Source organism: Sceloporus occidentalis, unplaced genomic scaffold (genome assembly GCF_023333645.1).
Source record: "Sceloporus occidentalis isolate IW3139 unplaced genomic scaffold, rSceOcc1.0.p SCAF_299, whole genome shotgun sequence".
NCBI classification, from domain to species: Eukaryota; Metazoa; Chordata; class Lepidosauria; order Squamata; family Phrynosomatidae; genus Sceloporus; species Sceloporus occidentalis.
The window spans coordinates 178,363-191,737 of record NW_028317279.1 but is presented as its reverse complement, the minus strand read 5'-3'; the positions used below and the strand labels follow the sequence as shown (position 1 = coordinate 191,737).

At 41.1% G+C, this 13,375-nt stretch overlaps 1 protein-coding gene across 1 annotated transcript in view; it reads right to left on the bottom strand.

Annotated features, from left to right (window-relative positions):
* Positions 1-2,178: 2,178 nt before the first annotated feature.
* The window catches only part of LOC149275151 (chondroadherin-like protein), a 74,347-nt gene continuing 63,150 nt past the window's right edge, over positions 2,179-13,375 (bottom strand). The window contains exon 4 of the mRNA XM_089504940.1: positions 2,179-2,349. Within this exon, the coding sequence (XP_089361066.1) occupies positions 2,179-2,349 (171 nt within the window). The remainder of the gene's footprint in view (positions 2,350-13,375) is intronic.

The window sequence follows — 13,375 nt, the reverse complement described above, 5'->3', positions numbered from 1 at the left end:
GTGCAATATATCACTTAATCATTAATATTGGAAGTACAATCTACACTATATTGTGTTGTTTTCCATTTTGTTTTTTTCCTATATATGTTCCTGCGCCCCATACATTTTTTGGTTTGTTTGCATTTTACACTTTGAGGAGAGTGTTGTTTGGGAGCTGCGGTCCAATTAGGGAAGTATTATTATTATTTAATTTTTTATTACACCCTACCTGAGTGACACGTTTTTTTTGGTTTTTTTCGGTTCACGATATTTCTTTATTACAAAATAGCAGTAGAAAGAGGGAATTGCTCATGCCGCTCTATAAGAGCACTGGTGAGACTTCACTTGGAGTTCACTTGAGTACTGGAGACCGTATCTCCAGAATTATATAGAGATATGTTGGCGAAAGTTCAGAGAAAGGCTACTAAAATGGTTCATGGATTACAGGATAAAAAAAAACAAAAAAAAACAAAAAACAAACAAACAACTTACTAGGAAAGTTTAAAGAATCTTAACGTATATAGCCTGGAAGAAAGATGTGACAGGGGGGATATGATAGAAACATTTAAATACTTAAAGGGAATCAACAAGATAAAGGAAGAGAGTTTATTTAAAAGGAGAAATACTACCACAACAAGAGGACATAGCCTTAAGCTAGAGAGGCAAATGTTTAAAAGTAACAACAGGAAATATTACTTTACTGAAAGGGTAGTGGATGCATGGAATAGCATTCCAGCAGAAGTGGTAGATGTTAATACAGTGAAGACATTTAAGCAAGCATGGGATGCCTATAAGGCTAGGCTAGATATTGGATGAGGCAAGGGACTAAGGAAAGTATTCAGAGGTCGGTCAGATTGGATGGGCCAAATGGTTCTTATCTGTTTCTGTGTTTCTATGTAGATCCCTTGCAAAGGCAAATAGTAGGTCCAGCAAGGAACTTTAAATAGTGGAAGGAATTCCAAAGACAGGCTCACTACCTGCTGGAGTTCAATAATGGAGGCAAAAAATGTCAGCTTTAGCAGCCATCTACGATGATACAACAGTTCAAGAAGGTTCAAGAAGAGGGTAACACCTGCTTGTTGGAAGTGCGAACAAGATAGCTTCTTACACCTAGAAAGGTGAGTGAGGAGATCATCGGACAATGCTTTCAGTTGCCCCTTTTGGCTGCCACACTTTTCTCATGCTCCTGACCGCTACAGGAAGTATGTTAATTTTAACCTCCTTACCTTTAAAATTTACCACAAATATCCAAGGACCAATTTGGACTCCACATTTCACATTTACCAAGTTTTAACGGATGGTATTACTACACCGAGATACACAGCAGATTGAAATATACTTCCCCTGGACCATCTTAATGCTAAGAGATTCCTTCACCCCAGAAACAAGGTACATTGAACCCATAAAATTGGCTCGCCTCCAGTTGTTAACTGAGTTTTCAATATGATCATTCATTCAGTAATGCTCAGATTCCATTTTCCAGTTCCTAACACTCAAACTTATGAAAGAAGAAAATATTCTGCACTGAAGCATATTGGTTTTAAAATGCCGTAATCTGACCTGCATGCATGCTGTTTTATCTATCAGAATGGGCCAGACCCCAGCTTCAGAACCTGGTCAAACACTGCTCATTAAAAAGAGTTGCATGTAACTTCAAATGTGGATCTAAGTGAACTGATGGGCACTTGTGAAGAACCCAGCTCTTTAGTCCAACTCTACAACAAAATCATGAGAGACATCCTAGAGAGTATAGCACCTTGGTATTATCAAACCAAGGTGCTTTGTTGTACACATGCATGTTGCATGTGTACAACAATGCACCTTGGTTTGATAATACAGATATGAAGAGAACAGTTTGTACACTTGAAAGAAGGTTGCGCAGGACATTTACCAATTAGGACAAGATGGAAAACGCATTGAGGGTGCACCCAAGGGATCCAAACAGAAAGCAAATGTTGCCTAAAATCTTCCATATCTTAGGCATCACCCGCATGTGGAAAAACAAATAGAATAAACTCACAACTGAAGTATAGAGTTTCTGGTAGTGACCCTACTTTACATTAGAGTGCAATTTTCCTCCCTCCTGCCCCATTACTGCCCCCCCATAATAAAAAAAAATAGTAAAGGGTTTAATATCTAAATCCCAAAACTAAAGTTATTACTGTATGACTAAAACTGAACCATTTGTATCAAACAAGCTTACCTATGGAGAGGGAGAAGCTGGCAATCACATTGAAATGGGTTATTGGCCAAGTTAATGACTTCTAGATTAATAAAGTTCTTCATGTTGGGAAGGTTCTGTAATTTATTATTTTCCAAATATAGGCTTTTGATATTCTGTCCTAGTCCCAAAAATCCATCTTTTGAAATCTGAAAAGAAAATATATTTTAAAAATGTTAAATTTTTTTATGTTAACAAAAAATTAATGAATAAACATAAAGTGTACCATAAACATAGAACCTTTGCATCTCATCGATTTAATAATGTGCTGTTTTTCTTACCTGTAACAGTTAACCATTTCAATTTCCTTGTTGACAAAGGAAAATAAGTATTTCTACTTATTTGAAATAACTATAAACAAGGTATAATTTGTGTTGTAATTTCCTCAGTAGGTCTAGTAAGAAATCTCTGGGCATTGATCTCGGCTTCCATGTAGCAAATGCTGGCTACAAGATGGGTAGCTGCTCCGGTTCTCAGAGTAAAGGTGCTCCTCAAGGCAAAAAGCAAACAACTGTACCACCAGACACAACGCATTTTATTGGGACTGGGCACAGTTTGTATAGCCATTTTACCAGGGGAGGGGAAATTTACATATACCCATACTCATTGGTTCTGTGACATACCTAGTATGTGATGCCAAAAAAATACTCCCCCCCCCCCAGTAAACCGGGGATCATGTTCACAGCTGCCAGCCTCAACATTCCCCTACTGCCCAATTGCATCTGACTCTGTCTGCCAGCCTGCGCTGCCGTCTGCCTCTGCCATCTGCCTGCCTCTGCTGCAAGCCACCAGCCTGCTATTAAAATGTGTTTTTTACATTCTGGTGTGTTGACTGGTGATACAGTTCGTTGGGAGACCCTTTTCCCTAGAGGAGCTCAGAGAACCAGAGTGACTACTCATCTTGTAACCAGTTTTCACTATGGGGAAGGTAGCAGCAAAGGCCAGGGATGTCCCGGTAGACTCCCTGGTTCCCGTGCTAACACACACACACTTACTCAAACACTCATGCTAATTCCATTGTTTGTATTGCATGTTGTTGATATAAATCCTTAGTGGTGATTCAATTGCCCCTTAGGAATACCAAGATGAAGATGCTATGGATGAGGAGAAGAGGCATGAAGATATATATTGCCTTAAATTGGCTTGCAATACACCTGTCTCAAGATTACACCACTATGGTTATCAGCTGTAAATTTATACTTAGATAATTAATCTGTTTATGAGCTATAACTACACTGTACATTTCAGTCATTAGTATTGACGAATGTCACAAAATTGTCAACCTCCCCTTTACTGCGTTACCAAATGGTGATAAGATCGTATGGAAAAAAAATGGACAGAAAATCATTACCAAAACATAAGAAAGAGACAAAATGCAAGGCCTAGACACAAAGCGGAAGTAGACTGACACCACCAAATGGACATACAAGCCAGTCATCTAAGACAAATATAAGGCTGACTTATAAACACATGGGATGGGGGGGGGTCTGATATTAAACTGAAACAATATTGGTCACTCCCTGCTTGCAGATCCTGGCTGTCTGCCGGAGATAATCTCCTCAGCAAGTGGTGAGATGATACTGCTGGGGGTAGATACTGCTGGGGGTAGTCTTTGCAAAGTCAGGGCCCATAGTCAATAGGGAGGAGGCTGGCTGTCAGGCCTCTCCAGCGGCTCCAGTGATGGAGGTTTCTGTCACAGTACCTTTAGGGGTGGACCATTAGGCCGTTTCAAGAAAGAGGACCAGTTCTTGGAATGACTTGCAGGCCTTTAAGGACGGGGCCTGGCTCAAGTGGTAGCTGAGAGACAGGTTCAGTCACAGGTGAAAGATCAGGGGCTAGTTTGGAAACCAGTCTAGGAACAGGTGCAGGATTAGGAGCTGGCTGGAAGGCTATCAGAGTGCCTGGCTCAGGCACTGGTTGAGAGGACAAATCTGAAATAAGTGGTAGGACACATTATGGCCCCAGAGACAATTCTCTGGGGCCATAATGGAAGCAAGATGACAAAATAAACTTAAAAGAGCCAAACATAGAATCTCTGTGGGAGCATGCAACATGACATACACAGGTAACTTTGGTACTAGTCCCTTTCATCTTTAATGGCTTTTTAGGTTTAGTTGGCCTCAAAAAAAAAAATCCAGAATAACACATTTCAAATAAACTATAAATTGATTTGCATTTTACTCAGTGAAATAAGTATTTGATCAATCAGCAAGATGTCTGGCTCCTAGGCGTCTTTTATACAGGTAACCAACTGAGATTAGGATCACACTCTTAAAGGGAGTGTTCCTAATCTCAGTTTGTTACCTGAATAAAAGACACCTGTCCACAGAAGCAATCAATCAATCAATCAATCAGATTGCAAACTCTCCACCATAGCCAAGACCAAAGAACTGTCCAAGGATTGTAGACCTACAAAAGGCTGGAATGGGCTACAAGACCATTGCCAAGCAGCTTGGTGAGAAGGTGACAACAGTTGGTGCGATTATTCGCAAATGGAAGAAACACAAAATAACTGTCAATCTCCCTTAGTCTTTGGCTCCATGCAAGATTTCACCTTGTGGAGTTTCAATGATCATGAGAATGATGAGGAATCAGCCCAGAACTACACAGGAGGATCTTGTCAATGATCTCAAGGCAGCTGGGACCATAGTCACCAAAAAACAATTGGTAACACACTACACCATGAAGGACTGAAATCCTGCAGTGCCTGGAAGGCCCCCCTGCTCAAGAAAGCACATGTACAGGCCTGTCTGAAGTTTCCCAACGGTCATCTGAATGATTCAGAGGAGAACTGGGTAAAAGGGTTGTAGTCAGATGAGACCAAAACCGAGCTATTTGGCATCAACTCAACTCTCTGTGTTTGGAGGAGCAGGGATTCTGCTTATGACCCCAAGAACATCCCCACCGTCAGACATGGAAGTGGAAACATGTGTGCAAACCTGGTGGCCAAAGAAAGGTCTGACCTCTGTGATTACCAACAAGGGTTTTGCTACCAAGTACTAAGTCATGTTTTGCAAAGGGGTCAAATACTTATTTTTGTAAAAAGCAAACCAATTTATAATTTATTTGAAATGCGTTATTCTGATTTTTTTTGTTGTTATTCTGTCTCTCACTGTTCAAATATACCTACCATTAAAATTATATACTGATCATGTTTGGTCAGTGGGCAAACGTACAAAATCAGCAGGGGATCAAATAATTTTTTCCTTCACTGTATGTATACCTGATGGCCTGCTTTAGCCCCTTAACGACCTTTGACGGTTCAGGGCCGTCACGCAAAAACAGTCTGTTAATGACCTTTGACGGTCCTGAACTGTCATTAAATTAAAAAAGCTTGGAAAGTGATCAACGATCACTTCCCTCGCTTAAACGACGTTGCTGTAATGCCTCAATGTTGAGGCATTCAGTAACGCCGAGATCGGCATCAGGAGCCTGGTTTGGCCCCTCCCCGGGGAGTCAACGGACGCCCGTTTTAAAAGAGGTATCGCTGAAATGGCTCGATAGCGAGGCATCCAGCGACACCAAACACCAACCCCAGGACGCGTCACTGCGAGTGATTCTGCCCTATCTTTGAACCCGGCCACTCCAGCCGGCCCCTTCAAACCATTCTTTTTTTTTTTTAAATTGGACACCCCTTTGGTATTTGAAATGCTTTTTACTTTAACTCTTTCCATGTCAAGATTTTTGGGAAGATACAGTGCTAATTTTAAATTTGGACTTTAAAAAAAAAAATTGCTGGATGGTTCCTCTGATGGTGACATCACTGCATAATTACTTTTAAATGTTACAACTTTTTTTTAGCTATTTTTTTTCCATTATTTTTTAAAAATATTTTACTAATCAAACTGCAATTAGAAAGCTAGGCTCCATTGACTTGCATGGTTGAATGCAGTACCTCTATTCAACCTGCAAGTGGAGCCAGAGTTCTCAAGAGGGTCTGGAGTAGGGTGACCACATGAGGAGTCTGAGTGAGGAGGGCTCAGCCAATCAGGAGAGACTTCTCAACTCTCCTGATTGCCTGAGAGTTCAGAAGCCTCTCCTGATAGGCTGAGTCCCTCCTTAACACCAACTCAGAGTATGCTGCAGCCAGCACCAGGTATGTGTGTTTGACTCTGTGTGTGACTGTGTGTGTAATGTCTGGTAATAGAGGAGTTAATTCTCTGAATCTACTCATGTCTGGTATTAGAAGGGTTAACATTCTATATCTATTCATGTCTGTAATGATTGTATGTATATTATTAAATCTGAAATTAACATGGTTTCCAAGGCTTCTTAATAATGAATATATAATAATTGTGAATCAGGGTGTACATGTATATAATATATAAAATGTATTTTATGTGTGTATGTGACAGTGTGCATATATGAATCAGTCCCTGAATGGCACCCTAGTCTGGAGACCCTCTAGCGAACTTTCCCAACTTTGTTATTTATTTTAATGGACGCCGCCATCTTGTGAGTGGCAAGGTCTCTCACATTGGCGGTTGTGACCCTCTCTGGAGTGGTCACGGCGCATCCTGGGGTGAGTGTTCTGTGTCGATGAATGCCACCAATATCTTAAAGGTACAATCCATTGAAAATAGAAAGTGTAGTTTACTCTGAAAATAAATGTTAATATTTGGTCCATAATGTTTGGCTGTTGTTGCTTCTACTCCTACAGTTGTTCCATAGGAAGAGATTTAATTGTTATGACCTAGGGGTCAATAGTATTGGCAGTTGTTACAAGGGATACAGTAGCTTTGGGAAACTGACCAATTTTACAAGGTGGGTCCTGCCCATCAGAGAGAAATGAAGTGGTTTCCAAAGCCTCAGTTCCTCAATCACCTCTCTGATAATGTCTGAGATGTTTAGATTGCATAGCAAGGTGGCTCTCAATCTCAGAAATCGTGGCCCAAAAAACAGTATTTTAAGATACGTCTCAAATGTTCCCAGAATATTGTGTTAAACGCCCTTTAAACGTCCAACCCTATGAGTACCCCAGCCTGTTTTCTCTTGTGAGTAAAGTGAGCCAACACTGCTGAAAAAGCAGTCCTAATCCCTACTGATTGCAGAAAATATTTGGGTAGTGATTATAGCCTAGGCCATCTTTATGTAGAGCAACAAATCTTTTTTTTTCAGATCCTTAGAAAGTTCTTTGCCATGAGGTGCCATGTTGAACTTCCAGTGACCAGTATGAGAGTGTGAGAGCGATAACTCCAAATTTAACACACCTGCTCCCTTGTAACACTAAGGAGTCATATGACACCGGGGATGGAAAATGGCCAATTGGGACACATTTGGACATTTCCACTTAGGGGTGTACTCACTTTTGTTGCCAAGGTTTAGATATAATGGCTGTGTGTGTTATTTTTAAGGGAACAGCAAATTTACACTGTTATACAGGCTGTACACTCACTACTTTACATTGTAGCAGAGTGTAATTTCTTCAGTGTTGTCACATAAAAAGATGTAATAAAACATTTACAAAAATGTGGGGGGTGTACTCACCTTTGTGAGATACTGAATGGATGTGCCTCTTTGCACAGTCCTATTATTGTACAGGTGTCACGTTCTGCCCAGGCTGCGGAGCTTTTGTTTTGCTTCGATCCATTCCTGGATTTCCTTTTGCTCTGTTCTGATCTTCCATTCCTTGCTTCTGCTTCAGCTCTTTGCTTCAGCTCTGTTTCCTTTATAAGGTGTGCCCCACCCATGTGTTCTGTTTGTCTCAGTCTTCAGTCTAAAGGTATGTCTCAGTGCTATGTGTTTGGTTTACATGTTTGGTTTGTTTCGTACCACTGTCAGCAGGCATTAGCGTTAGGACCCACCGTCATTGGAGTACTTTGGCGTAGTGGTGGGCTAAGCATAATATGGCCATATGATGTGACGGAATCTCCAATAGTTATCAAACAGTCTTAGGCTAGTTTCTGTATTCATGTTTGTCTGTCTCTTATGTACCTTTGCCCTTCTTCCTTGTATCATCTGAGAGGATTCTGTTTCCTCTCTCCTCTCCCTTTGTCCTAGTTAATATGGCCTATCCTTGCTTAAAGGAGAAGCGTCCAAGGATTCCGGCTCCTCACTCCTTCCCCTGTGTTCCTTGCCTTCTTCCCTGTCCTTTGTTGTGCCCTGTATCATGTATATCTTGTCTAGTAATGTTTATTCCTTGTCTGGTTCACTGTAGTGCCCTGTAATATGTATGTCTTGTCTGGTTATGTTATATGCCTGGTCTCCCTGTCCCTTGCTTGTTATGTTTCTGCTATAGCCTTTGCTTAGCTTCCATACTCCCTGCCTGCAGCATCCTGCACGTGATTCTAGTGATATGTTTCATGCCTGCTCCAGGGTGCCTGCAGGATATCACTTTACTTCATTCTGGACTTCAACCGCTGCTATATCAGGGCGCTGGTGTTTGGCTGCACAACCCTAGGTGCTCAACTCCTGGGTGAGTGTGGTCACCCTGCAACCAAGCCCTGTCCAACTCCACTACTGCACTGTGACTCCTGCATACAATCTTCGGGCGTGCTGGGTCCTTTCAGTCATCTGTTTGGACCCAGTCCGTGACAACAGGTCATCTGAGAGCATCTAGTAGTGCCCCTGTATGTATTTGTATAACACTATCATATCCCACTCTGACACATTTTTCTCTAATGTAAACAAATTCAACTTCTCTAGCCTTTCTTCATAACTAAGCATTCCTTACTGTCTATAGACAGTCTCTTTCTATAGACAGTATAGAAAGAGAAGGCATTTTAGTTTATATTCAGATGGGAGGATCTGGTGGCTTGGTTAGTACAAACAATAAACCACTTCAAACTCGCTAGGAGGTATTGCCGAAACAAGGACAGAAGTTGCCTGCATGCGTATTTTGTAGAGAGTTCAAAGAAGGGCTAATAAATAGACTCAGGATAAAGCTTACTAGGAAAGTTTGAAGGATCCTAATATGTATTGCTTGTAAGAAAAACATGACAGGGGTATATGCTATTTAAGTAAATAAAGCGAATCAACATGATAGAGGAGGAGAGTATATTTAACCCCTTAACGACCTATGATGGGTCAGACATGTCACATAAAAATGTTCAGTTAACGACCAATGAAGTGCCTGGCATGTTATGGCATTAAACAAGCTTAGAAAGTGATCTACAATCACTTTCTTTGCTTTAACTGTATTACTGTAATGCATCATCTTAAAATCGCCTCCTAAACTTCAATGGGGTAGCTCAATGGAGGCATACAGCAACACCAAACACCCACCCCAGGAAGTGCTGTGACTGCTCTGGAGAATTTGCCTCTGGCAAGTTGCCAAAGTTTTCAAGAGAAAGTTTCCATACCCTCTTGAAGTTTCCATACCCTCTTGAACCCTTGCAGGTTGAATACAGGTAAAGCATTCAACCATCCAAGTCAATGGAGCCCAGCTTTCTAATCACTATGTGATTAGTAAAATATGGGGGAAAAAATTTGGTAACATTTAAAAATATTCATGCAGTGATGTCACCATCAGGGGAACCATCCAGTTCGAGCAAAATGTAAAAAAAAAATAAAAAAAAAAAGTCCAAAACTAATAAAATAAATAATAATTAACAAAATAAAGTTCATTATTATCAGCAAGTGCAAAAATTATAGCTAAACAAGAACACCGCAAAATGGTTAAAACAACCTTGGTCACAAAGGGTACAAAAATAAAAAAAATAAACAGCCTAGGTCTTCAATTAGAGGGGCAAAGGTATTAAAGTAATATCAGGAAACATTACTGAGAGCGTAGCGGATGCATGAAATAGCCTTTCAACAGAGGTGGTAGAGATTAGTACAGTGAAGGAGTTTAAACATGCATGTGATAGACATAAGGCTATGCTAGATAAATGAGAAGGCCAGCAGGCTGCTGATCGGGCTGCTGTACATTCACCTCTGGCGCAGCTGCAAGGGATCGCCTCTCTCTCCTCTCCCTTTCTACGGCTCTGGCAAAGAGGGACAGAGGTAGCGATAGGTGGGACAACGGGACAGAGTCCCAAATCCGGACTCTCCCGCCCAATTTGGGACAGTTGGGGGGGCATGCCTCATCTGCCACTTCGCTTCCCTGTAGACTTGTTCATATGGATTTGGACAAATTTACGACAGTAATCCGAGACGAAACTGCCAAAAAAATTGCAAAAGTGCAGAAATTTCATTATTCATTGCCACATGTACCCATCGCTATTACAAGCCATTTTGTGACTCCTTGATGAGGTAAAGTAAGAAGGGACTGTCTGTAGGAGGGTACATATAAATGACTGATAGGTAGAAGTAGCCAACAAAAAAAGAGAGGTGGTCTCATTGATGGTCATGGCTGTGATTAATAGGTCCAACAACTGTGGTTTTTCCTTACTTTTTTCACTCTGGCCAATCAGAATTTACAAAGTGAAAGGACAGACAAGCATTAGATATATGTGTAGGAACGTCATTTTAACTTGTCAGTAGCAGCAATTACAGACTGATGAGAGTTGGAGTGAGAGACAGTGACAGCTTGCTGTTAACAATCATTTATATATACTAATATTGTTATTGCATTTTTTTGGTGTGTTACTTACTTTTAATTTTTTATTTATTTATTTTTTTTTTTAAGGAGGAAGGGTCATTTTCGGTTTTGGTTTCGGCCAAGTGAATCCTGAATTTTCATTTCCGTGCATCCCTACTTTTGTTTGTGAGTAGAGTTTAGTTGAGTAAGACAGTTGGACATTTATGCAACTAACCAAACCTCTAATTTGTGGAAAACAAAAATTTTAGTATTATCTTTCTATCTTATGATATATTAATCTTCATTGATAAATATCGATCTTGATAATACAAAACTAGGCATTTTACTGGCCTTGTGCACAATGTGACTGTCTTTCATTTGTTTAAAATTTTAAACATCTAGTTTGTGGACAAGTTACACTTTTAAAAAAAATATATATATATTTTTCTATCATATGTAATTCTTCATATTTGATAAATATTTGTGACAAAACTAGTATGTATAGTATAGTAGTATGAACCAGCAAACCAGGCGGGTTTGCTGGTTCAATCCCCAGTGGGGCCTGACATGGGGTTTTGGGGTATTGTCTCTCACTGCATGGAGTATAGCTTCATGACAATGTCTCTAGGTTGTTTATTGGGACTGGGTTTAGGCCACAGGGCCCTATGGAGCATAAAAAGTTCTGTAGGTAAGTAATAAAAAATTAGTACCGATCTGACAATTGTTCGGGGATCCCTCACACTCTTGGAGTGCTGGGAACCGTTATCGAGGTCCTTGCAGGCATCTTGAAGCTCTCTGTTTATTGTGGAAATGATGAAGATCTTCCCTCGTGGTCCCTTGTGCCTCTTTCAGCTGGGCTTGATGGGTCTCCAGGGTTTGTGTTTTCTTGCCTAGGTCTGCAATCTCGGTGGTAACTTGTGCAAGGTCTTTCTTCAGATCCGATTGTAAGTCAGCTTTCTCTGACCTGATCAGGTCTTTTAATTCTTCAAAATCTCCCCTTGACATCTGGGTAGTGGCTGAGGCCAAAGATGGCGCCCGACCTCGTGGTCTTCTCTTCGGTCACCTGCCCTTGACAGTCATTACCATCAGTGTGTACTATGATCACTGGATGATCACAAAGCCCCTTCAACAATCTGTCCCTACTGTCTACAACATGCCAAACGCACGATCGGGCATTCCCTTCTGGGTCGCGTCACCCGGATGGTCATCGGAGGACAGGATATCCCCTGCAGGGACTTGCATATAGATCACAGTGTGATCGGTGCAGGGGGATCGTAGGGAGGAGAGCGAGAAACCAAGTTTCTCACTCTCCTCCCATGCTGAAAAAATAAAATAAAAAATAACTAAAATACAATAAATAATAATAAAAAAAATAGTGAGCTAAGTGATGTCATTGTGACATCACTGGCATTAATAACATGTTCAAGAGGTCCCTCAGAGGGACCGCTAACCATTTTTTTTTTTAATTATATATTTAAAAAAAATACAAAAAAATACAAAAATATACAAAATATATATAAGAAAAGAAAAAAAACCTTACATCCCATTGCCCTAACACAACATCTACCCAGTATAATCCTCCTGCCCCCGTGCGCATAAAAATTCTACGAATAATGTACACCTTATAGTATGTTCCTTATAAGTGCTCGGAAAGTATGGAAAACATATAAATTAGATATTTCTGAAATCAGGACACTTGAATTGATAAACTTGGAGGGGATTTTCCATCACTTTACCTAATTTCAGAGGATTCAGGATTCAGAGGGAAAAGTTTTTTTCTAAATTTTCAGCTAATCATCCAACTATGGTATCAAAAGAAAGCCCTATCTCTTCTTGAAAAAAAACAATATATAGTTTACATGGGTGCACTATTCACAGGAAAAGAGAATAATCGCTGAACCGGCATCGCGCAAAAATGGCAAAATTGCTCCGGGACTTGAAGGGGTTAAAAGACTGTAGGAGTGTCAGGGCCCGCAACTCCGGGTCCGCCGAAGCGACTCACCCGAATACCCGATGCCCGCGGGTACTGAATCCCGCGGTGCGTCTCCAGCTTCCTCCTCCTCTGCCTGCATGTCTGCCGCTAGGCGCGCACGCCCTCAACAAACTTTATGCGTCCCTGAATGGAGACACCGGGGTACGCGCACGGATGACGTCACGGCTGGGGGCGAGGCTTCCCCCAGGCGGCAAGTTTAAAAACTGAGCACTGAGATTAGCTGAGTGATTGTTCTTCCTATTGAGCTCTAGTGCATTTATGCTTTAGCCTATCGATTTCTGTGTACCGACCCTGGCTTTCCCTCGACTCTGCTGCTCTCTATATCCCGACCCTTGGCTACTAAATGGCGTTCCTGATATTTTTGGCTTCCTGAATCTGGCTTTGGATTTCGACCTCGCAGCTCGCTATTTCCCTGATCACGGCTTCGTTCCTGACTTCGGCTTACGTACCTGCATACCAGACTCCACCATTATACCTGCCTCGCAGCCTCACAAGGAGATGTGTTTAATGCCACACAGAGACCAAGAAAGTATATGTATGGACTCACCTTTACATTTGTTGAGAACCCCAAGAGATAAGGGACATAGTTTATAAAATGTTCCCCGTATTTAGAGTGCATTAATAGGATGCACTGTATGATTAAAAGTATGACCCCAAAATAGCATCAGTGACTCACCAATGCAGACTTCCTTTTACAGGTTGGAGGACTAAGAACCCACCT